This window comes from Ahaetulla prasina, chromosome 3 (genome assembly GCF_028640845.1).
Source record: "Ahaetulla prasina isolate Xishuangbanna chromosome 3, ASM2864084v1, whole genome shotgun sequence".
In the NCBI taxonomy this organism is placed as follows: domain Eukaryota; kingdom Metazoa; phylum Chordata; class Lepidosauria; order Squamata; family Colubridae; genus Ahaetulla; species Ahaetulla prasina.
In genome coordinates this window covers 147138341-147164954 of record NC_080541.1, presented here as the reverse complement: position 1 = coordinate 147164954, position 26614 = coordinate 147138341, and the positions used below count along the sequence as shown (strand labels likewise).

At 40.3% G+C, this 26614-nt stretch overlaps 1 protein-coding gene across 1 annotated transcript in view; it reads right to left on the bottom strand.

Moving 5' to 3' along the window:
* Nucleotides 1-11128: 11128 nt before the first annotated feature.
* The window catches only part of GFI1 (growth factor independent 1 transcriptional repressor), a 28894-nt gene continuing 13408 nt past the window's right edge, over nucleotides 11129-26614 (bottom strand). Inside the window, exons 5-8 of the mRNA XM_058176829.1 lie at nucleotides 25298-25692; nucleotides 24344-24481; nucleotides 18606-18771; nucleotides 11129-13877 (exon numbers count right to left, since the gene is read on the bottom strand). Of these exons, the coding sequence (XP_058032812.1) occupies nucleotides 13699-13877; nucleotides 18606-18771; nucleotides 24344-24481; nucleotides 25298-25692 (878 nt within the window). The 3' untranslated portion in view covers nucleotides 11129-13698. The remainder of the gene's footprint in view (nucleotides 13878-18605; nucleotides 18772-24343; nucleotides 24482-25297; nucleotides 25693-26614) is intronic.

Sequence of the window (26614 nt, the reverse complement as noted above, 5' to 3'; positions counted from 1 at the left end):
GTCTTGGTGCACATGCTCTCAGTGTACATAAAAGAAAAGATACCTTCATACAAGGTACAACATTTACAACACAAATGATGGTCAATATATCAATATAAATCACAAGGATTGCCAGCAACAAAGTTATAGTCATACAGTTATAAGTGGAAAGAGATTGGTGATGGGAACCATGAGAAGATTAATAGTAGTGCAGATTTAGTAAATAGTTTGACAGTGTTGAGGGAAATATTTGTTTAGCAGACTGATGGCCTTCGGGGAAAAACTGTTCTTGTGTCTAGTTGTTCTGGTGTGCAGTGCTCTATAGCATCGTTTTGAGGGTAGGAGTTGAAACAAACAATTTTGTCCTGGATGCGAGGGATCTGTAAATATTTTCACGGCCCTCTTCTTGATTCGTGCAGTATACAGGTCCTCAATGGAAGGCAGGTTGGTAGCAATTATTTTTTCTGCAGTTACCTCCAGGCTCATACCATTTCCAGGCAAACGAGAGTTCAACAAGTGTATGCACTGAGGGGGCGGTGGGGGGGTCACGCTTCCCTTCTACCCAACTAATACCCAGCTCTTGATATTTTCCTGGAACTGCAAAAACAAGACTGTCAAAGCTGGGTACCGAGTGAGTCATAAATGGTACAGACATGCATTGGAAGGTTAAGAAGTGTCAAACCAGCACGCTGTCACTTCTATTTAGAGAGGGGGGAAAAGAAGCCAGAACAAAAGACAAGGCTGTCCAATTTGTTTTTGTGCATTGCAAGTATCGTGCAATAGAAAGCTGCGCCTCCAAACTTTAGAACCATTCAGTATGACCCAGCCAGCCTGCTGGTCCTTTCTCTGCAAACAAAGAGACCAGATGACAGGTTGTATTATTTAAGAAGAGGGTTATCAACGTGCCATATGCACAACTGAACAGGTAAACATCGAATGCACTAGGATAGGAAGGAGGAGATGCCTTACCTAGAAGCACCTCCAGATCCTTCATTGGAAGGAATTAGCTCAAGTTGCAATCTTATTTCTGTTTATTTGGAACCAAGTAGCCTCATAAAATTCTGGAGTATGCCAGAAAAAAAAGCTGATGATTCATAGGCTAATGTAAAAGCTACCAATCCCTTTTCAGTGTTGACTTTATTAGATTCAAAAGAAGACATAGATAAGGTTAATATAGATGGGCTGCAAAAATCCAAAGCATGGGATGGCAGCAAAGTTCTACGGAAAGCTCTAAATCACTGCTGCCCTCTAGTGGACATGGGGGGTTTGGCAGCTCAGATATGGCAACTTCGGTATTGTATAATACAGGTGGTCTTAGACTTACGACCATAACTGAGCTCAAAATTTCTGTTGTTAAGTGAAATATTGGTGAGTTTCGCCCTATTTTCCGACCTTTCTTGCCACAGTTGTTAAGTGAATCACTGCAGTTGATAAGTTATTAACCCAGTTGTTAAACGAACTTGGCTTCCCCATTGACTTTGCTTGCCAGAAGGTCACAAAAGGTGATCACATGACCCTGGGATACTACTATGGTCGCAAATATGAACCAGTTGCCAAGCATCCGGATTTTGATCACATGACTGTGGGCATGCTGCAAAGGTCGTAACTCTGAAAAATGGTCATAAGTCACTTTTTTCAGCGCTGTTGTAACTTTGAATGGTCACTAAATGAACTTTTGTATGGCAAGCACTACCTGTAATCCCAAATGAGGTTTGGGAAGAGCAAAGGGTTCCTAATTTTGGGAAAAACTGAGTATACATCACGTCCACAGGTTTTTCACGTTGTCAGGGTAGGAGTCTTTGCTCAAGAGGGAAGTTAGTGTAAATTCTGAATCTGTGTTGGTCCCTTGCTGGAAAAATGGGCCAGATATGCCCCAAATCACAATTCTGACTCACAATTATTCCATTCTTTCAGGAAGCCCCCAATGTGACTCCAGCTTTTACATTAGTTCTCCTGTTTTATATTTGTGATTTCTGAGAGCAGAACCACCAGTTACATTTTTATTAAATGACTTTTATTACAGGTACATTATTAATACCATCAGAATCATCTCACCTTGCACACTTCAGTTTAGAAGAGCGATGAGGCTCATTTTACATTCGTATTGATGAACATTGAAGTTTCTTCCACTGTCGATAAACTGACCCCTGATGCCAGTACATTCAAGGCATGCATTTCTCCATTTCAAAAGCACTTTTCTTCATCTTCTCTGCCATTGCTGTCCTTGCCCTCATTCTCCTCTGCTGCTTCTACTCAAAATTGTGTGGTCATGCCAGATAATGGGACCAAGCTGCAATGAATTGTGAGAAACTTAACTAAAAGTGGGGGTGAAGAAGCCCTGATTAGAGCAGTCCATCCCAGCCCAATTCATGTCACAGGTATATTGTGGTGGGGAAAACAGAAGGCCAGAACATTGGGAATGTATTCTGCTTTGAGTTGACAAAAAACATAGGTAGGATAAAAAATGAATGAATGAATGAATGAATGAATGAATGAATGAATGAATGAATGAATGAATGAATGAATGAATGAAATAACACTTTTGCTTTGCTTAGGCTCAAGTTAAGTTCCTTTCTTCCCATCCATGTCTTTACAGATTCCAGGCACCAGGACAAAACTTCAACCACATTGTTAGTGTGATCTGGGATGATTATGTAGAATTAGGTATCATCCGTGTATTGAAAATACTGCACCTGAGTCAATAAATGCCTTCTCCCATTTATTCCATGTAGATCAGTGTTCTTCAATTTTGGCAGCCTTATCAACCTTAAGATGTATGGACTTTAATTCCCAGAATTCTCCAGCCAGCATGGGAATTCTAGGAATTGAAGTCCATACCTCATAAAGTTGCTGAGTAGACAGTAAAAAATAGACGGGAGAAAATTGAAGAAGAGATCAGCCTTGTAGCCAGTGTATGCCACAGGTCACTGGCTACAAGGCTGATCTCTTCTTCTTCACAGTAACCAAGAGGTACCATCCATCAAAGAAGGTGGAACAATGCATTCTAAGAAAATGTCCTCAATCCCCGTAGGCAGTCCAGGAGGACACCATACTCATGAATGGTGAGGAAAGGTTTTCTGCATTTGACTAGGTAAAAAAAGATGACTCTTATATGGAAAGAAAAAAGGTCAAATGCCACGAATTATTGAATACTTTAATACAGGTATATCCAAGCTTGACAACTTTAAGACCTGTGGACTTCAACTTCTAAAATTCCCCAGCCAGCCATGCTGGGGAATTCTGGAGTTGAAATCCACAAGTCTTCAAGTTGCCAAGGTTGAAGACCCCTGCTTTAATGTCTTTAATGATATTCTTTTTTTTCACAGGGAAGAAGAAACTAAAAATCAGGATATTAGAGCAACCACCTCTCCTTCTGACTTTTTCTGAATGATTTTATGACCTGTATTGATTTAATCTTTGTTAGGGCAGTAAATATTCCCACAGGAGGTGTGCCAGACATGTTTATAGCTACAGGCGCTTTCCTCCAGCCTGGTATCTGCTCTGCTTATATTTTATGCTTTCCTAAGGAGCAGCTGGGATGAAGAATTCAGAGAAGCTGCCTGAGATCCTGAGGAGTACAAGGAGATTCCTGAGGCCATTAAACAAAATGTGACACTCGTGGCTCTTCCGTCTTTCCTGGCTAGGGAAGTGGGTTTGAAGAAGTCTTTAAGAGGCTTAAAGGGAGCCTCTTAATGGGAGAGGTCAACACTCAACTCATTCCCCTCACTAATAATTTTCACTCCAGTCAGTTGACCAGCCCGACAAGTATAACTGTTGGGAGACTGAGCACCTGTCTCCAGGTGTCTCTTCCAGTTTCACCCTGAGATTTATCCGTTATTAACGACATCTCTCACATTACAATCTCATTTTATCAAAATAGCATTCTCTTTTATTATGGAGGAACTGGTGGCCTAGGAGTGTGGGAAGCAGAGCAGGTGAGGGTGGGGACAAGACCATCACCTGGATGCAAAGCAAAGGTGAGCAAACCGTTGGAGCAGAGGACAGCAGTGAGTTTTTTAATACCAGGCCACATTCCAAAACTCTAGAACAAAATATAGATTTAGACTTCATTTCCACTTAATTAAAATCAAATATTGTTCACATGTTTACTCTCTAGGCGTGTATTTCAGAAATTCCTTCCGTCTATCACATTTAAAAATTACACGCATACCCACAGTAGTGTGGAATAAGAGTTAAGGTACTGGACTACAAGAAGGAAGTCCCAGGTTCTAGTCCTACCTTAGATCCAGAATTTTTGACTGGGTGACTTTGGGTGACTGGAAACGTGAACATCTTTCTACTAACCTTCAGAAAAGCAGTAAAATACCAGGCGTAACCTTAATTGAAAATCTTTCTCCTACAATGAATTGATCTGCACTGATTAATATGTCTCAGTGTGAATGTGTATATGGAGTGGGCTGACTGTGTGTGTGTGTGTGTGTGTGTGTGTGTGTGTGTGTGTGCGCGCGCGCATATGTTTGTATTCCATTATGTCATTCATTTTGGGCATCAGGCCAGAAATGGGAAACTGGTGAGTTCTAGTCCTACCTTAAAGATGAAAGCCAGCTGGGTGTCTTTGGGCCAGTCATTCTTTCTCAGCCCAAACCACATCAGAAGGTTGTTGTTGGGGGGAAAATAGGAGAAAGTAGGAGCATTAGTTATGTTCACCACCTTGAGTTGTTTATAAAAATAATAAAGGTGGGATAGAAATAAATGAATAAAATAAAATAAGCAGTATAAAGTGATGTGCCCAGAAAGACTAAGAAAGAAGCCAAAGAAATAGAAAACACGAGCCAAAAGAACCCTAAAAAGGAAATATAGCTAAACTAATCGCAGCATTCATCATACCACTTCATTCCATGCTTGTAAACCTACCTTCCTTCCACCTCAACATACAGGACTTCGTACAGTCCCTATTGTTCTTTAAACTACTGTTTTTGAGAATGTTGTTTCTTCTCTTTTCTTCCAACCCATCCACTCTTCTCTTAGTTCACTTTGTAATTAGATCCTCCTTTACCCACTCTATAGCGGGGGTCTCCAACCTTGGCAACTTTAAGCCTGGCGGACTTCAACTCCCAGAATTCCCCAGCCAGTTTTGGCTGGCGGAGTTGAAGTCCGCCAGGCTTAAAGCTGCCAAAGTTGGAGACCCCTGCTCTATAGGATCCGATCACTTCAATATCCTTTTTTCATATTGTTCACTCGCTTTTGTATTTAATCCTCTACCCAAGTTTACCCTGTGAATAAATCCAATGTGCTGTAGGTGAAAGCAGATTCTAATATACAACCAGTTTCACTTCTTTCAACAGTATTCCTCACATCTATTACCCAGTGCTTTTCTACAGGTATTTGCACATCTTAAATATTTTTCATTCAGCTTCCCATCTTCAGCAAACATTCTCACAAAATGCACAAATCCATCTATTTGCACTAACTTCTCTCTATTTACATATAGTCCAAATATTTCCATATAAATCTTGAAAATATCCTTTCAGGCACTTCCCCACTTCACTTTCACCCCATATTATTTCATCACGTTTATTTTATTTTTAACGTAATTGGTTTTTTGGAATTCCCTGGCTTACCTTTCTTTCCCTGCTTCCAAAACAAGTTTTTTTTAAAAAAAATCCATCAATCTCATTCTATTCCATTCCTTCTCTCCATCTCTCTCTCTCCCCCACCCCCCCAACACACACACACACACACACACACACACACACACACACACACACAAAATCTTTTTCTCATTTCCCATTTTGCAGCACTTGTCTTTTGTATGGTTTTTCAACTCATTTGTAACTCCTTTTGCTTCAATTTTTCATCCCGTATCCTTTTGGATATCTCCAGCTGGAAAACTCCACATGCTTTTGTGGCACAAAATTGTTTTCATTATGTTCCAAACAACTACCTTTCCTCTGTTCTCTTTATGCCTACTTTCCATGAATTCAGTTGAGAGATTAATGTTTTTAATACTTTTTCATACAATGTTTAAAGCGCTCCATAGCATAGGACCGGGTTATTTACAGGACCGCCTGCTGCCAACAATAGCCTCCCATCGACCTGTGTGCTCCCATAGGGAGGGCCTCCTCAGGGTGCCGTCAGTCAAACAATGTTGACTGGCGATCCCCAGGGGGAGGGCCTTCTCTGTGGGGGCACCTGCCCTCTGGAATGAGCTGCCTCCAGGGATACTACAACTCCCTGACCTCCGGACCTTCCGCGCGAGTTGAAGACTTTTTTGTTTTACCACGCAGGGCTGGCTTAAAGTAATAGTAATTTTAACAGGGGTTTATTATAGCTTTATTATTGATTTTAAGTTTTTATTTCGGCCTAATTTGAATCAGATTTTTAAAAGGTTTTTAAGTTTTGTGCTATGTGTATAATTGTGTTTTTATCTGGCTGTAAACCGCCCTGAGTCCTTTGGGAGAAGGGCGGTACAGAAATTAAATAAATAAATAAATAAATAAATAAATAAATAAATAAATAAATAAATAAATAAATAAATAAATAAATAAATAAATAAATGTTTTCCCATAAAATTTGTAATTCTGCAAAATCCTGGATTCCTCTGAGAATGTGTGCTCTTTGAGAATGTGCTGTTTTACTTGGATCAGCTGAAGTATGAATTTATTCTCAAGCAATACACTTTAATGAACTAGTTACCTTACCTGGCCTGCAAAAATCCATATGGGCACTAGATGGCAGTGAAGAGACCCAGATAATTCACTTTGCTAATTTTTGAGTTGGCCTGAATATCTGCCTTCTTTAAAAGTTTATTCTCAGTATATTTCTGAGGGGTTCTTCTAAAAGTGCTCTTCAGTGATTTTTCTAGAGAAAAATCAACTGATACATTATTGTCACCTTTCCTTTGGGTTTAAAAATAATGAATAGGAGGTAATTTTTAAATACCATTGAAGTATAATTGCCCAGCATAACAATGGCGCTTCTAGATAAAGAGTGCTACTAAGAAAGCAAGGCCACCTTTGTAGTGATCTTTAGAAAATAATTTCATTTAGATCCTAATCTGGTTTCTTCATTAATCTCAAATCTCACAGTTAAAATAAATAGTAATAATAAATATTAATGCCATTCTTGGATTTGTACATTTTGTGAGAATGTTGACAGAAAATGGGAAACTGAAAAACAGTTAAGATATGCAAATATCCGTAGAAAAGGACTGGGTAATAGGGTGTCTGGCTCAGAACACTCAAAGAAATTACAATAAAAAGTTAAAATTGAAACATTCCAAAGTCAGTGAAGTGAAGGGTCTCCTTCTCCCTCACCAAAGGCCTGGGTGAGGAGCTGGGGCCTCACAGATCTTTTAAACAGCAGCAGAGAAGAGACCGAACTCAAGAGATAACAGTCAACAAGAGGGAAATAGAGAATAGCTACCAAAGGAGTCTCCTTTTTTTGTCAAAACACACTGAATCGCAAGCCAGTCATCCAGATGTGTTGTGTGTTGTGTTGTGTGTTGTGATATTAGAAATGTGGTTCAGTTAATCTGAGCTAGCATACAGGCAGTTCCCAGGTTTAAGAGTGTATTTTTTTATTTTTTATTTTTTTTTTGTTTACATTTATACCCCGCCCTTCTCCGAAGACTCAGGGCGGCTTACAATGTATAGGGCAATAGTCTCCTTCTATTTATATATATTTACAAAGTCAACTTATTGCCCCCCCAACAATCTGGGTCCTCATTTTACCTACCTTATAAAGGATGGAAGGCTGAGTCAACCTTGGGCCGGGCTCGAACCTGCAGTAATTGCAGGCTTTGTGTTCTTAATAACAGGCCTTACCAGGCAGAGCTAAACCGGCCCTTACTTACAAACGGGCTGCCCCTTCCTAAAAATGGCAGATTTATTTATTTTATTTTATTTATTTATTTTCATCAAGCATGCATTTTATGACAGATACAAGTGTAAACATAATTATAAACACATGTAAAGGGTATGAATAAAAGAAAACATTAGGACAGGGGCGGTAGGCACGCTGGTGCACTTATGCGCGCCCCTTACAAATCTCTTAGGAATGGGGTGAGGTCAACAGTAGACAGTCTAAGGTAAAAGTTTTGGAGATTTGGGGAAGAAACCACAGAGATGGCACATTTGTTCCTGGAACCATCAGACTGCTGAACCATTGAAGCTGCATGTTTGTTTGTTTTTAATGTACTGCCTGTTTTTAATGTTTTTCAGTGGTTCATGAAAAAACATTGTGCAACTTCAGAGATTTGTCAGCCAAGCAAAAGCCCAGCCACGGTTTTTAGGAAAAAGGAGCCTGTTCGGAAGTATGACTTCTGACTTACATAAAAATTTGAGTGAAGAGAAAGAGTCAGATATAGAACGCATTCTTAACATGGTGACTGCCTATTCTGTGTGATCAAACACCCTAATTATGTCTTGCTTTTTGGTTTCCTACAGATAAACTCGACTATAACACCCGTCGTGCTCATCCACTTAGTTGCAAAGGGCCATGTTTTCTTATTTATATTTTCTGGGTTCTGATGTGATATGCATACCGTAAAATTCACACTCTTAAGAACAGCAGTCTTGTGATTTTGATTAAAGAAGAGCTGGCACTTTCCATGGCTCAGACTGGATTTGAACTGGGTCCCTCTAGTCCTATCTAACACTTCAAGCATTGTACCTCATCAGCTCTTAACACATTTGGAAAGCACTGAGTTGAGAGCAATGCTAATCTTTTAAAGTAAACGCAGGCTATATATGTTCTGCTGCAGGCAATCATTGAAACACACTCAGAGACCTTGGATTTCTTACTTAAAGCAATTAATTTAACGCAAATTACCTTGCTGCGTTTTATGAGAGTGGAATAGGGTAGGGAGTGGGATATGTTTATCATCCCTGTACAACTTGGAAGAAACTTTGGGGGGGGGGGGAGAAAGATTTTGATCCTTGTAAAATCTTAAAACGAAGCCATTTTTCTGCTAAGAATAATATTAGCAAAGAAGAGCATACTTTTTTAAAACTGTGGTGAGTTTTCTTCTTGTTGTTTTTTTTTTCTCATTTCAGTCCCTCACCCCCTCAAATTTTAAGATGAAATTCAGCTTGTTTTTCAGAGCTGTGAATCATGATAGCTGGGCACACTTGATAGGTAATTTAATCAAGACTGGATGAAGGCAAGGCTCAAATGAGAACCACAAAGGGTTAGTCTTTCTAGATAGCTCTGTCCTTTCACTCTTCGGCAGACACCGAGCTTCACCAACTGGCTCGCTGGAGGTGTTATTAAAAATTCAGCAAGAGAAACAAAGGTGTATGTGCCAGATCTCCTCTTACTCTTTCCTTCAGATACTTTGACAGACAAAAGGTAGGAAACCTGCTTCATGAATAATGAGTCACATAATATACACCATGCATTTTTAATGCAACTAAGCAATAACATTAGGGAAGCTATTTGCAGTCTTCAAATGTTGTACTGTAACAGACTCAATAATCTGTTGTGATTGTTAAACTCTTTCCCTCTTATTTTACTGGGGTAAATTTATTCTGCAGCTTCATTTTTTAACTCAAATAAAGGTTCTTGGAAACCTGAAGCTGAATCTGAAGGCCAGTCTTCTCTAAAGAGCTTCGTTCTAAATATGATGGATTATTTTCTAAAAATTCCAGGCTTGGCTAGAGTTATGAGAATTATATTCTAACACATCTAAAGAGCAGCAGGTTGGGAAGGCTTCCGTAGATTCTGGTGATACAGTAAGCTGAGTCATCACCCAAAGAGTTTTGAAAAGGAACTTCCTATGTTGATCTTCAGGGATCAAAAGTAAAACATAATTTGAAGTACAGAAATAAACTGAGATGGAAACATGGTGGTGATGTGAATAGAATTTTGAAACAGTGTTTTTTCTATCGATTACAAATTCTATTGTCCTATGCAGTAGTGGGATTCAAATAATTTAGCAACCGGTTCTCTGCCCTAATGATTTCTTCCAACAACCAGTTCACCAAACTGCTCAGAAAGTTAACAACCGGTTCTCCTGAAGTGGGGCGAACTGGCTGAATCCCACCACTGGTCCTATGGCTATGGATGGACAGCTATAAAAGCACTAGGTTTGCTAAATAAAACATTCCAAGGCTTGTGGCAAAACCTGAAATACAATCTACATCTTCAGAGCAATCATAAACTATAGTCTTCATGGAACTGTACAACAGCGGAAAGCGTGACTTAGCACTTCCACGCCCTTGACAGTTCAATTGCCATCACCAATTTAAGGCTATAGGATATGTCAGGCTATAACTCTTACAATTTACAATAGCTCCAAACTGCAGGAGTGTTCTAGGTTAGTGAAAAAGATTGCACCAGTATTTTGTGGAAGAAGATTAGTTATGTTGCTAAGTGGCATATAGCAAGAGCATTCAAATATTCCGTTTTTATTGGGGAACTCAGTGCCCTACCCAAATGTAAGTTCTACTGAATTCCATAGTTTATTTTCCTTCCTCAATGGGCATAGGATTGCAGATTATGTGTGAAATCTCCTGAATATATACAACACAGAGCATTTCAAATACTTGAACATGAATTAAGGCTCATTTTCTTACAATATTTGTAGTGGACTCTCACAAACATTATGCGAATATCTGCAAATTTGTCTCAAAAACTTTCTTGTTTTTTCTTTTGAAGACATTTCGCTTCCAGTCAGAGCTGAAGCAGCTTCTTGGATGAGAAGTGAAATGACTTCAAAAGAAAAAACAAGAAAGTCCAGTTGCCTCCTGAAAAAAAAGCACCTTTGGGACATGACCTGGATGACTGAGAATCTCTACCGACATCTCCAAATTTGGTTCAGAATCTTATACTCCCACTTGCAGTCTACAGAGCACACTTTGATTCTATGTGTAAAGCAATATATTCTATGTGCACTTATTATATTGTCTTACCAAAAGAAAAGAAAAAAACCATTAGAAATGTACATACCATAGTAAAACTAATACATTGTTCTTCCTGTGTTCTTGGATGTTACTCCATTGGAAGTCCATTTAAGATGCAGAACACTTGGTTAACTCTTTGTGTTGAAATAAATACAACTCTTGAGAATCCTCAGAACTTTATTAACTTAAGTTTTACTTGAATAAATATGAATTGATGAACATAAGACACATTGTAGAATCTACACACACCAAAAAAAACCCCTTTACATTCCTATCTATAAAGTAAAACGATTTCCCCTCCCCCCACTTTCTTCCCTTCTCATAGTGAGGTATGGTCAGGATTAGTTAAGGCAACTCATTTTTTTTTTGACCCAGAACTACTTCAAGACAAACTGTCCCATACATAGGTAAGGAAGGCTGGGGGCAAATGAGGAATTGTGTACATGCATTTTGATGTTGTGACACAAACGCCGCCCTTTGTTTCTTCTGTGCGATGTCACAGCATGATGGAAGCAAGGCAGAACTCGCACCATGCTGTCACGAGATACGTCTTGTCCTTCTGGTGTCGTCATGATTAGGGATGGTCAGCTATGAACTATCTAGCTACGCAGATCTGATTTGGAGGCTGTTTCTTGCCTACGTGATACTTAACTGCAAAGTTCCAGTGCTGTTTTAGGAAGGGAAATTTGTCACTCTCCCTACCTGTTCCTTTCCCCTTGAGGACAAATCTCTAAAACATCTAGCATTAAGACCCTGATTGCTTTATGTTTAAGTTCTCTCTTTGCAGTTCCTCATAAACGGTGTTCTTTCCAATGCCCGAAAAACATAGACTATTTTCATGCACATATGTGTACAGAGTGTACGCAGCATGTGTATAGAGAATGACTGTCAGTCTTCATTGGGTAGATTCAAACTTTTGAAGGACACCACTGAGACATCATGTTCCCTCAAATTCCCGCCTTGATAGTCATTACTGAAGAGTCAATGCATGGCATAGGGATAAATAAATAAATAGAACTCATCCGAGATAAGATTGTGGGACAGAGCATTAGGGTAGTACTGCAGGCTAGCAGCACCCCTATTTTACATTGGTGCCCAGCTGAGGACCAAAGGATATATGATCTTGCCTGCTTTGAGTGCCTATTTCTTTCCACATAATTTAAGGCATTCAGTATCTTAATCTGTAAAGGGTGTCATGGGTCTTTCAACTTTGATTCCAGGGCAACCCCATTGAAAAACCAAACAGGAGACTCACTTACAATGGACAGTGCAAAAAAAAAAAAAGACCAGTTGTTTCAAGAGATCTTCTTGTAGGTGCAAATTGGAAGTACCAGAAAACTGCAGCAGAAAATAAGAGATTATAGGTTACTAATCCCAGGCTCCTATACCAGCAAGTGATTGTGAGGGGGGGAAAATGCATTTTCTAATAAAGACCCATGGTGTAAATCACACATATCGTGACATCATCATATAAATGTCACAAATTACATAATTGCCTCATGAGGCACCCAATATTAATTTCCCCCTTGCAGACACCATAAAACTGAGGCTGAAGTGGTGGGGAAACTCTATCTTCTTCCAGGGGAAAAAAACATTGCCTCAGGCCCTCACTAGTGTTCAATAGTCTAACAAAATGGCCAGGAACAACCCACAGAAATGGCCTAATAGGATCTTCCATTGTAATTTTGAGGAGGCGGACAGTACAAAGGTATTAACACTTTACTTGTGGTTGGTTGGTGAGCTATGTAGAAAAACATATAAACTTTTTCCTCTCACTCCCACTGATGTTTTTGAACTTCCTTTACTCACTTCAATAGGCCCACTGTATTACTTTAATAATGAGTGATAAAAGAAACATTCACGGAGTTCTTCTCTTTTTTTAAAAAAACACATATTTGAATATTTATGTGGCTGGGATGGAACTGACTCAATGGCTACAACATTGATGGCGCAAGGCTTCACATCAGTGGTGGGTTGCCCCCGGTTCGGACCAGTTCACAAGAACGGGTAGTAAAACCGGCGGGAGGCTCCACCCACTGACCCGGATGTCATCATAGGTGATCTGCGCATGCGCAGAAGCTTCTGCACATGTGCAGAAGAGCATGTGGAGGCACGAGTGAAGCAAGCAATTGCACTTGGGTGCAATGCAAACCAGTAGTAAAGGTAAGTAGAACCCACCCCTGCTTCACATCTCTCATCACTGTAGCACTGGACAGGACCTTCTTTTCAATTATGGGTTTTACCATCCCTTGAGGTACTTTCTGCCTGACAGAGTGGGAAATACAGTTCCCCCCTCCACTTAAAATTCCCAGGCAAAATAATAATAATAATTTAATGAAAACATAAAGTTTTAACTCTTAAGCGGTACAAAACAAAAATCACACTCTCCTTTATTGTTCCCCTTTGTGGGATTATATACCATGTGAAGTTTGAGCAACCCAGAAAATTAACTTCCAGGAAACCAACGCGGTATGTGTGATTCTATGGGAAAAATAATTTCCTGGTTCACGGATGCCAGTAGCTTATCCAAATAGGGCCTTCTGTGCCACAAGGTGTGAGTGAAAGGGGAACAGATACTGTACATATGTTATTCGTCCAAGATTTAATTCTGAAAAGGTGCTTCTTCCCACCTCTTTAGGCTTGGCATTTCATATTCATTCCAAGGCCTTTTGAGTTAATTTCTGTAAACCTCTCACCAAGTTCCTCCCAACTTCCTATTTAGTGAGAAAAGGGCAGGAAGTGAACTCAAGGATCAGACCAGAGAGACAAAGGCAGGACGCAGGCAGCCCACAAGGAGAAAAGGGAAGTTCGCAGACATAGTGTTTGTGCTGTTATTCCAGAGTCCACCAGGTTCTCATTTCAGGCCGTGCTGTGTCTCTCGGTGTCGCCGCAAATCCACCTTCCTCTGAAAACCTTTGCCGCACAGATCACAGCCAAAGGGCTTGAAGCCAGTGTGTTTCCGACTATGAGTGATCAGGTTTGAGCTCTGGCTGAAAGCTTTGCCGCACACCTGGCACTTGTGGGGTTTCTCACCTGAAAAGGATGAGAAGATGGACCCAAGGTTAAAAATAAAAATAACAGCAGCCCTATCAAACTACCATATTTTTCGGAGTATAAGACGCACCTTAATTTTTGGGGAGGAAAATACGAAAAAAACTGATTGGCAGGTGAATTGGCCTCCCGGAATACCCCCAATCAGCTGTTCCCAGAGGTGAATTTTAGCAACAGGTTGGCTGTTAGCTCTGTGCCTTGCTTTTTTTTTTTTGCTTTTTTTTCTGCCTCTGAAACTTCTGAAACTCTGTTTCAGAAAAAACTTTTTTTCCTGCCTCTGCAAGCCTCTGAAACAGAGCTTCAGAAAAAAAGCCTCTGAAGCTCTGTTTGGGGGCTTCTTTTCTGAAGCTTCGTTTCTGATGCTTTTTTCAGTCTCTGAAACCTCCGTTTGAGAAGCTGGGCAGGGCTACATTCGGAGTATAAAACGCACCCAGATTTTCACCCTCTTTTTTGGGGAAAGAAGGTGCGTTTTATACTCTGAAAAATACAGTAATTTAAAAAGGAAATGCAGATATTCTACAGTCCTGTGTTCTGGGTGTTCATCCTAGATATTCTGGCCAGAAATACGACGGATAAATTTCTTCTAGAAAGGAAGATATTGTTAATGGAATCAATTAAATCAGGAATCCCCAACCCTCGGTCCGTGAACCGGCACTGGGCCGCGGCATGCCAAAAACTGGGTCGTGCAAACAAACAAAGCCCCATCTGTGGGATGCGGGCAGTATGCGAAACCACGCCCCCTCCAGTCCGTGGAAAAACTTCTCTCCACAGAACTTAAATTTTTTGCTGCCATTTCATGGACATCTGGATGTTTGAAGTCCAGATCTGATAACTCCAACACTGATCTTTCCAATAACTATGGCTGAAGTGTCATAGACAAAAAGAATAGAATTCCTCAACAGTTTGTTCATCAAGACTTTCAACCCTCCTCAAAAAATGTATGTCTTCATGAGATTTTATATAAGCCTGCTCAAATAATCTCATGATTTAGTGATTTCATGCAATTTCAGTCCAAATAAATGTTTCTTTTTTTTAATGATGCCATTTTAGGGAGCAGCAGGTGCTATGTGGCTCAAATAATACTGACAACCTATTTGGTAATCTTTTCCTGAAAGTGTCTTAACGACTATAGATACTCTAGCTATATCTATAGGCATTCACAGGGACAAGCCAGAGTGTGCAAGTAGCAAAATATATGTTGTGACATCACAATGCAAACCCTATGACTTCCAAACTTGTGTCCAACCTCAGTGCCTGAGAACAAAAACGTGGAGGCTATGTTGTGACATAATTGCGTGTCATTTTTTTCATCATCAAGGTTATCTGCACAGACCCATGGCAAGGACTCCCAAATATAAAAAAGATCAGGTTGTACTTATAGCGGCTATAAGTGCTGATTAAATTAGCCAGAAAGAAATACCTGTGAAAAACATTCATTTAAATCTCAATATCTTTTTTATTTTTCATCTGTCTACATTATTCATTGCCTTAGCTTCTGTGTTTATCAAAAGTGAAAATGTTTTTTTTTTTTAGTTTATGTTGCTTTGTCCATCATCACACACAGTTCTAAAGTTATTTCATTGGGGGAGGGAAACTAAATAAATAACTTCAGAACAAACAATGAGACAGAAAAAAGCCAGTTTGATGTAGTGGTTACAGCATTAGGCTAGAAACTGGGAGACTGTGAGTTCTAGTTCCTTCTTGGATAGTCAGCTGGGTAACCTTGGGCCAGCCACACTTTCTCAGTCCTAGGAAGAAGGTAATGGCAAACCACTTCTGAAAAACCTTACCAAGAAAATTACACACATACACACACACACACACACACACACACACACACACACACACACACTGAAAGTTACAACCTGCTCATATTTCACCTAGTAGAAGAGGTTACTCTTGTGGTTGTTGACTACTGCTACGTGTTTTAGAACCTTAGAGGGGCAGCCAAGGTGTTATTATTACCCTCACAAGCCACATATCAGCATCACCTTTTTTCAAATTAACACCACTGATATATAAGTATGCCCCAAACAGTCACGCAAAGCTGTTTTCAATAAACACAGGATGATTGGATTTTAAAGCTTTTAGTTATTAAACAGATGTGGTTTCATGATCATTTCTTAAGAGATTTATATCTGTGATGCCTATTATTATTATTATTACTATTACTATTATTATCATTGTTTTATTTTATTGATTTATATGTGATTTTCTTTAATCTGAGGTTAATCAATTATTAAAATAAAGTCATTTCATTTCACATAGATGCTGCCTGTGCAGCTAAATTTGGATCTAGCTCTTTTAGTGCCAGATAGCACAATGTAACAGAACCCATCTAAACAGACAATGGTTTGCCTGGTATTTGGAGCAGGAAAACCTCCCATTTTACAAAGTCTCAAAGAGACTGGTATTATTAGCAGCTTACATAACAAGAAATATTTCTAAGGAAGATAAATCTAATACTTCTAATCATCATTCTTAGCATTTTCTGAAAGTAACATTTTTCACTCTAGGAAAATGATATCCTCAATAATTTTTATACCCTTTTCATAGAAATAGGATGTGTCCCCTTTTCCCCCCAGACTAAGAATATGGAAGAAATGACTCATTTGTTTATTTGGTTGGTTGGTTGGTTTTATAATTTAATTATGAATTAGCCTTTATGATGATACAAACTTATAATACTGAATATGTATATGGCCCAGTCTAGAGAATGACATGACGATATTCATGATTACTGGAGCCATGAAAAGCAATATTAAATGGTAGTATAGAATAGTTGCTATTATCATATGAAGATGCATTTATGTGGAATAGCTCATCATACAAAGAACAAATGCAAATGTTCTTCATGCCTGAAAAATGCATGAGAACAAATCTTCATGCTAACACAAGAAAAAATGTCTCCAGTTTTATAAGGGCTCCTATGGATATACTGTGGCTTCAATATATTCCATTTATCGGTCTATAGCAGGGGTGTCAAACTCATGGCCTGCGGTCTGGATGCGTCAGGTGCTGGCCATCCCCACCCCCATTTTAGCGAAGGGGAGAAAAGTTGCAATACGTCAGGTGAAGACAAGGTGATACGGCAAGTTTGACACCCCTGGTTTCTGGCATACCTTATTTTTTACATTATTGAAATGGCTTCCTTTGCTTTTTTGGTAGCCCTTATCTCCTGCTATTTTAGGACAATGGACAGTGGTATCCAGAACTGAAGGTAGATGCCTCACTTTTCACAGCAGAACAAAGGGTGATTGTCTGAGACATGAAGGCTAGATAGACAAAGCTGAAGCGGGGACTTCTCCAAGGTCACCTGGTGAATTTTATATCTGATCAGGAATTATTTCCTTAATTATGGAGCCTACACTTTTGCAAGAATTTTGGCGTGCAAAAATCGATTACTTTTCATTGAATAGAAATATAGGAGATGCAGTGATACATTTCTCCTGCATTTAAAATGTAGCCCTTCTCTCTAGCTACTGAAAACCATAACTTCCTAAAATTAAGGTGAAGAGAGGATCAATTAGCAGATATTTTATATTCCATTAACTTCTCCCATATTTTGATTAGTGCTAAGAACAATGGAAAAGTTATGATGATTAACATAGTGCCTAAAAACAACACACACCAAATTGCTTTGTTCTGACAAAGAACAAATTATACCTATTTTACAGGGGTGAAATGCTCCTGGTTCGGACCGGATTAGCCGATCTGGTAGCGATGGTGGCAGGTGGTTCAAAGAACCGGTAGCAAAAATCCCTGCCCCCCACCCCCCACCCATGCCCAGCTGAGCCACGCAATCGTCAGAGCCTTTTTTTTTTACTTTTAAAAGCATTCCTTTACAACCTATTCGGCCGAATAGGTTGTAAAAATTGCTTTTAAAAGGTAAAAAAAAGAGTCTTACAATCACAGCTGAGCCACGCGATCATCCGAACCCTTTTTTTTACTTTTAAAAGCATTTTTTCTACAACCTCTTTGGCTGAAGAGGTTGTAAAAAAAATGCTTTTAAAAGGCTCTGACGATCCCAGCTGAGCCGCATGATCAGAGGCTTTTTTTTTTACTTTTAAAAGCATTTTTTACAACCTATTTGGCCGAATGCTTTTAAAAGTAAAAAAAAAATTGTGCATCACAGCTGATCACCCTCCCATGCACCTTTCTACTTAACGCATGCCTCCTTTTGCCGTGCACTGCACGCACACACATCGCATTTGGTGCGTGGTGCACACTGTGTATGCGCACTGTGCGCATATGCGCAGCCAGTGAACCAGTAGTAAACTGGTTCAGATTTCACCGCTGCTATTTTATATATTTTCATGTGCATGGCTAAAGTCTTATCAACCTCTAGTATAAGATTTCTTCCATTTCAATCAACAACAACCCTATTCATCACTCTGAAATGAATTAATACTAGCAGATATACTGGTTCTAAAATTTTCTCCATCCTGATTTACTAAGAAAATTGTTACAATGGAGGGAGGGAGGGAAAGAGAGATGAGATAGATTAATGATAGATGGAGAGAGGGGGAGGGAGGGAGGGAGGGAGGGAGGGCAGGAGAGAGAAATGATGATCATGAAGAGAAAGAGACAAAAACCCTAAAAGGAACTAGTGGGGTACATCAGTGACCATATATTTATCCTGCCACTAAGAAAAAACTTTATCCCACCACTAAGAAAATCTATGAAGCTAGATGAAAATGCAGACTTCACCTGTATGGATGAAAGTGTGTTTCTTCATGTCAGATTTCTGGTGGAATCTCTTTCCACAGTATTGACATGGGTAAGGCCGGGTATCTGAGTGGATGAGAAGGTGTGTGGACAAAGTGGAAGATCTCTTGAAGCTTTTCCCACAGATCTTACAGTCAAAGCTGCGTTCCTGCAAAATGAAAACAGACTTTACTGAACTATACAGACACAGCAATATAGCTAAAATATTAACTGTCTTACTCTCGTTAATTGATTCATAAGATAACAAAAGTGGATGAAAAAGTCTATTTTGTAAAACAAATTCCTACAGTTTATAGTTTTAAAGAACTAGGGAAGAAGAATCTTAGTGGAAGAAGGAATTAAGAAATATTATTAATGATTCGGCATACTTTTGGAAAAAAGAGAATTAAACTAGATGATAATTAATCTCTCTCTTTATCTCACTATAACTCTCTCTCTGATCCAGATACAAATACATTTATAAATTATCTACAAATAATTAAACTTTGGAAAAATAAATTAAACTAAGCAGAGCTAGTACAATGTTCCTCAAACCTGGCAATTTTAAGATATATATACTTTAATTTCCAAAATCAGCTTAGCTACCAACTAATGGAACACAATCTGAACCTGGATATATTTCAGAATATTCAGGAAATTCTCCCACCAGGAGACTTCTGTAGGAGAAATCCTACAGAAAGCAATGAATACCAACAAACTTCTAAAATAAACTACATAAACCGGAAGCCTTTTTATAAAATTAATTGCCATAAGACATTTTTATTTCACAGAACGATCCCCTGTGTGCAGGGAAACCCCTGCTTTGGCCTACACCTCACTGCCTGAAATTTAGCTGGGGTTGCATTGGGAAAAGAAAAAATAAATCCAATAAATAGCAGAAATGTGATTTTTAAAACTTAAAATGCTTCTGCTTTGGAAGAAATGTGCCTTTGCACAGATGTCTCACTCTTCTGAGTTGCCGTTTGGAAAGTTTGACTTGCAGCCCAAGGAAACTGCCTTCGTGTGAACAGCATGAAGGAACAATGCGATGAGTTTGGGGTTTTTTGGTGGGAATAACTGACTCACCCAACAAATGGAGGTATATTGAGGCTCAGACTCTTTTTATACATAAAATTCTCCAAACAGATCAGAATTACCAAATGATTGTTTGACGGGTTACTTATTAATTCTAGAAATTCATAGATCATACTTTCATCCCAAAGAAATCTTAGGACAGGCTACCCAGACATAAAAACTAAATATCTCTGTGCATTAAGAGCTACAAAGACAATTTCCCACAAGTGCAGCTTGCGTGGAAAGCCAAGAAGGAAGGTGAGACTGCTGTAACCAGATGTTAAAAGAAACAAAACACTTATGAAAGATGTAAGGGAAATATATTACTTTCCAGTATGACTTATGCTGTACATCCCTTTTACAAAATCTGATATTAATCACAGGATTGGCTTGACCAGTGCAAGACTTTCTTTCATAAATGAACAGTGCACCCCACCTATAATGTCCTAATCTAGGTCAAGCTACCCAAATCTGTAATTTGAAAGGCCTACAAGCCCCCATTGAAGCAAATGGGTAGTAACAGGCATGAAAACTCAATTCAGATTGCTTTAAGGCAAACCATACCTTCCACCCACAGCCTATCTTCAAGTCTAAATTGGATGTTCATTGAGAAAGCAAGATTCAGTTACAATACTTGTGATTAGGCCTATGTCTACCAGTCCCTAATGGAAATCAATCTAATCTAGATCTTCCTCTCCAAGAGCAGTCATCTAGATCACAACCAGGCTCCAGCCATTCTCATGGGCTACAACTCTCAATTTCCAGTTAGTATCGTGAAAATAGTAGATCCAACACCAAAGGCAACTAATTGTGGAAAACTGTTTATCACCTTGGAGCAAATTTGAAGAAGCTGAACCACAAGGATGTATCAAATTAAACTAGAAGGTCTATTATTACACTGGTGATGAAAAGCACCTTTAAGTCTCCTCCATGTGACTTAGGCCTTATGCAAATATCTGAACAGAATCCAGAATGTAGGAAAAACCAAGTTTATATTAAATATGCTGGTCAGCAGTGATGGGTTTCAAAAATGTTTTCTACCGGTTCTGTGGGTGTGGCATGGCTTGGTGGGCGTGCTTGGTGGGCGTGGCAGGGGAAGGATACTGCAAAAATCCCCATTTCCTCCCAATCAGCTGGATCTTGGGAGGCAGAGAATAGATGGGGGTGGGGCCAGTCAGAATTTTTTCTACCGGTTCTCCGAACTACTCAAAATTTCCGCTACCGATTCTCCAGAACAGGTCAGAACCTGTTGAAACCCACCTCTGCTGCTCAGGCAATATAAATGCAGAGTATAAAAAAATGAAACTGTATGAGTTTACAAGGCTGACTGTCCAGCCTTGTAATGCAGTTAAAAATCATCTATAAACTATTAAATAAACTAAATAAAAATGCAGTTTTCCCTGAAATGGATTTCCTTTCTTCATACTTTCTTAAATACCCTTATAAAGAAGAATTGAACCTCTCAAAGGTCCTTATGGAAATGATGGGAAACAGTAGTGATAAAATCAAGGAAGAAACAAGGAAATACCATTTTCCACATTTAGATGGAAATTTCTTCCATTCCCCTTCAGCCGTGAAACTTCACTTTTCACTTTCAGGTTCCGTGATATTTTAAGAAGGCACCCTGGGGCTCAGATGCCACTAAGATAGTCCTTAACTTACAGCTGTTTGTTTAGGGATAGTTCAAAGTCACAAAGGCATTGAAAAAAGTGAAATGTCCAATTTTCACACTTATGACCATTGCAGCATCCCCATGGTCACGTGGTCAAAATTCAAATGCATGACAACTGACTCATATAGAATATAGAATAGAAGAATAGAATAGAATTTTATTGGCCAAGTGTGATTGGACACACAAGGAATTTGTCTTGGTGCATATGCTCTCAGTGTACATAAAAGAAAAGACACGTTCATCAAGGTACAACATTTACAACACAATTGATGATCAATATATCAATATAAATCATAAGGATTGCCAGCAACAAGTTATAGTCATACAGTCATAAGTGGAAAGAGATTGGTGATGGGAACTATGAAACGATTAATAGTGGTGCAGATTCAGTAAATAGTCTGACAGTGTTGAGGGAATTATTTGTTTAGCAGAGTGATGGCCTTCGGGAAAAAACTGTTCTTGTGTCTAGTTGTTCTGGTGTGCAGTGCTCTATAGCGTTGTTTTGAGGGTAGGAGTTGAAACAGTTTCTGTCCAGGATGGGAAGGATCTGCAAATATTTTCACGGCCCTCTTCTTGATTCGTGCAGTATACAGGTCCTCAATGGAAGGCAGGTTGGTAGCAATTATTTTTTCTGCAGTTCTAATTATCCTCTGAAGTCTGTGTTTTTCTTGTTGGGTTGCAGAACCGAACCAGACAGTTATAGAGGTGCAAATGACAGACTCAATAATTCCTCTGTAGAATTGGATCAGCAGCTCCTTGGGCAGTTTGAGCTTACTGAGTTGGCGCAGAAAGAACATTCTTTGTTGTCCTTTTTTAATGATGTTTTTGATGTTAGCTGTCCATTTGAGATCTTGCGATATGATAGAACCCAGAAATTTGAAGGTTTCTACTGTTGATACTGTGTTGTCAAGTATTGTGAGAGGTGGAAGTATGGAAGGGTTTTTCCTAAAGTCTACCACCATTTCTACGGTTTTGAGTGTGTTCAGTTCTAGATTGTTTTGGTTGCACTACAAGGCTAGTCGTTCGACCTCTCGTCTATATGCGGACAAGCAAAGTCAATGGGGAAGCCAGGTTCATTTAACAACCGTTGTCACTAACTTAACAACTGCGCTGATTCATTTAACAACTCTGGCAAGAAAGGTCATAAAATGGGGCAAAATTAACTGAACAGATATCTCACTTAGCAACAGAAATTTCGGGCTCAGTTGGGCTAATAAATCAAGGACTACCTCTTTAATTCCTTTGATCTTCTCCCCTTACTGGCCTGCATCATCATGTATAGCTGTTTTCCCTTAATTATTGAAGTAGCTAAGTTTAAAAAAAAGCTGTATGTTGTTCTTCCTCCAAAAAAAAAAAAAAAAAAAAGAATCCTATTTAATGTATTAAATAATTGCAACCAAATTTGAATTTGGGTTAATTGATCATTTATCTTTAATCACCATCCTGATCCTAAAAAGTTTTTTTCCCCAACAACTCCGATTTTCGTACAATAGATTGCAACGGGGTCTGATGGATGGCAGTTGTTGCACTCAGACCAGCTCCATGTGGCAGCCCAAACTATCATATTAGCCCATCTAAAAGCTTTTCACATCTTCTTTCTATATACAAGCAACAGTGTGTGTATATTGATATATTGACCATCAATTGTGTTGTAAATGTTGTACCTTGATGAACGTATCTTTTCTTTTATGTACGCTGAGAGCATATGCACCAAGACAAATTCCTTGTGTGTCCAATCACACTTGGCCAATAAAAATTCTATTCTATTCTATTCTACATACAGAACTCATCCACATCACTTCCCAGCCCCATACCTCGCTTAACTTTTGCAAAGAACAAGTTCTCACAAAGGGCCACCATTCAATAGCTTGCCCATTGCTGATGCAGACTGAAGCCTTTCTAAGTGTTGGAAAGTATAGTAACGTGGGTTGGGTTTTGGGGAAAAAGAAGGAAACCTTCCGTGTAAGAATCATCATTCTCTTTTCCACTACGAGCTCTGGCTTCTGCTATAGTAAATTCTGCTGTGCCTCTTAGAGCAGGGGTTTCAAACTCAAGGCCTTTGTGCCAGAAGTGGGTTTCAGCAGGTTCTGACCAGTTCTGGAGAACCAGTAGCGGAAATTTTGAGTAGTTCGGAGAACCGGTAGTAAAAATTCTGACTGGCCTCGCCCCCATCTATTCTCTGCCTCCCAAGTCCCAGCTGATTGGGAGGAAATGGGGATTTTTGCAATAACCTTCCCCTGGAGTGGGGTGGGAATGGAGATTTTACAATATCCTTCCCCTGCCACGCCCACCAAGCCATACCACACCCACCAAACGACACCCACAGAACTGGTAGTAAAAGAACTGGTAGCAAAGCTGGCTGAGGAACTCTGGGAGTTGACGTCCACAAGTCTTAAAGTTGCCAAGGTTGGAGACCCCTGTCTTAGAGAACGAACATGTAGGAAAGATCTCTTAAAAAGGTAAAAGTTCCCCTCGCACATACATGCTAGTCGTTGCCGACTCTAGGGGGCGGTGCTCATCTCCGTTTCAAAGCCGAAGAGCCAGCGCTGTCCGAAGACGTCTCCGTGGTCATGTGGCCGGCATGACTCAACGCCAAAGGCGCACGGAACACTGTTACCTTCCCACCAAAGGTGGTCCCTATTTTTTCTACTTGCATTTTTACATGCTTTTGAAACTGTTAGGTTGGCAGAAGCTGGGACAAGTAACAGGAGCTCACCCCGTTACCCGGCAGCACTAGGGATTCGAACCGCTGAGCTGCCGACCTTTCAATCGACAAGCTCAACGTCCTAGCCCCTGAGCCACCGCGTCCCCCCCCCCAAAAAAGATCTCTTATATGACTCTTTAATAGATCTTTTTCCGGATGAGCTACAACTGGAACACAACTGGAGGAATCATTCAAAATGAATGCCCATCTGACCACCCCATACTCTCTGATATCTGGAGACCCCATCATCTCCCCCTCCCCCCCCGGAGTCGTCTCCTCCTGCACACTCACCTGGGAGTGCACAGCTTTATGCTGCTCCAAGCTAACGGCATGTCCAAATGTCTTGCCACACATTTCGCAAGCGAAGGGCCTGGTGCCACTGTGTGAGCGACGAACATGCACCTCTAGGCCATGCGGAGTAGAGAAGTCCTGAGAAACAAAGAATGAAGGAAAACATCAGTGTTCAGGGCTAAAGCTCACAGCAGATTCTGACTCTAGGCCCTTGAAGTTGTCCAACCAAGGGTTTCCCTTGGTGACACCACTGAGCAATAACCAAAGGACAACATGACTGTAGAAAGGATTCTTAAAAAGTGGGTTGCTGTTGACAAATTAATGCTGTTCTCCCAGGAATTGTATTATAGCAGATTTCTAAGGCTGGTTTCATTCAAGGATTTCCAGTTTAAGCTATTCTATATATCCAAGTGGCAGGTTGTTGTTTTTTTATATTACCTGTGATTCATAACACAAGTCAATCAACTCATTAGTTCAGCTGAAAACTGGATTGCTTTATGTAAAGGATACTAGACCTTTTGTGATACATAGTATGTGATGAACACATTTATGAAGAATCCATTCAGATAAGGAAAATATAAGTCATTAATGGTGACTTAGCTATAGCTATATATACTATCCCACAATCAGAATCACAGTACTAGTTTTTGGAGGGTTTTCTTTAATAGATATTGGAGAATGTGAGTTGGATTTCATGTCCTGCTGTGGGTTTCTCATAGGCATCTGACCAATCACTGAGCAAAAAGAAATAAAAGAATAAACGTTGGAGCTGATAACATCAGACCAGTTTGAATCATGTGATCAATAAAAGGTCGGGGGGGAGTCATGTGACCCTCTGACCCCACCACTCCCATCACGTCTTCAGATCATTGCTCTACCTCTCTTTTGACCACCCTTGCCTTTTGGTTTGCCCATCCTTGGCCCGGCCCCTCCAAATTAGAATTTAATTCCTACCTTGCTGCATTTGACGCATTTGTAGGAGCCACTGCTGAGCAACAGAGGGCGGCAAAGGAGTTCCGATTCCAGTTTGATGCTATTTGCACTCTTCTCGGGTTGCAGCCCAGGTGGGGTCTCCACAAAGATCCCAGGGGCTGCCGCTGGCCGCTCAAAGAGTCCAGGAGAGCCAAAGTCACCATAGAGTCCAAGGGCTGAGTTACGCTCTGAGGCATAGAGAGCAGGCTCAGATCCTCGCTCACAGAAGAGACCACGTTCCAGAGTTGAGCAAGGCCTGCAGTTCTGTACCAAATGTCTCAGTTCGGTGTTTCCAAGGCTGCTCCATGTGTAGGGTTTCAGGGGCAGGGAGAAGTGGGAAGGTTCATCTAAGGATGGACAGATGGACCGCTCAGAAGCTGGTAAGATACAAATAGAGTAGAGACAATTACTAGGAAGCTCATGCACTCCCAAGCCGAAGGGAAGGGGAGGGGAGGCGAGAGGAGATGAAGGGAGGGAGGGAAGGAGAGGAAAGGGGAGGCAAGGGGAGAGAAGAGGAGGTGAGGAAAGGGGAGAGGAGGGAAGGGGAGGAGAGGGAGGAGGATGGAAGTGGAGGAAGGAAGGAAGGGAGGAAAGGAAGGGAGGCGAGGGAGGGAGGAGGGAAGGAGGCGAGGAGAGGGAGGGAGGAAGGAAGGAAGGAAGGAGATGAGGGAAGGGAAGGGAGGGAAGGGAGGGAAGGAAGGAAGGGAAGGGAAGGAGAGGCAAGGGAAGGAAGAGGAGGTGAGGAAAGGGGAGACGAGGGAGGGAAGGGAGGAGGGAGGGAAGGGAGGGAGGGAGGCGAGGCAAGGAGAGGCAAGGAGAGGAGGAGAGGGAAGGAGGGAAGGAAGGAAGGAAGGGAGGGAGGAGGGAGGGAGGGAGGGAGGGAGGAGGAACGGAAAGAGAGGGGAGGGGAGGGGAAGGGAAGAGAAATTTACTTTACCAATGTTACCTTGCAATTTCATTTCATTTTACTCTCATTTATCTAGGGTTTCAAATAAACACAAAACATTCTATCAGAAAGAACATGCAGTGAAGAAATTAAACACTCCTGTAGGCAATGAATAATAATTCTGAACAATCTCTCCTCACATATTTAAATGAGCTTCATAATAACAACTCATCTACAGATGAATTCAATGTTTTTCATGACCTGAGTGTGGTTTCTGTTTGAAATAATGTTATAGTTTCCATATGTATTTTGTTCTAAGTCAGAAAAAAAAGGCTGCTTTCGAAAGTGTAAACTCTGTCCTGCTTTTTTCTGTAGAATCTTGAGATGAAAGGGAAATTAATTCTCCACTTCTT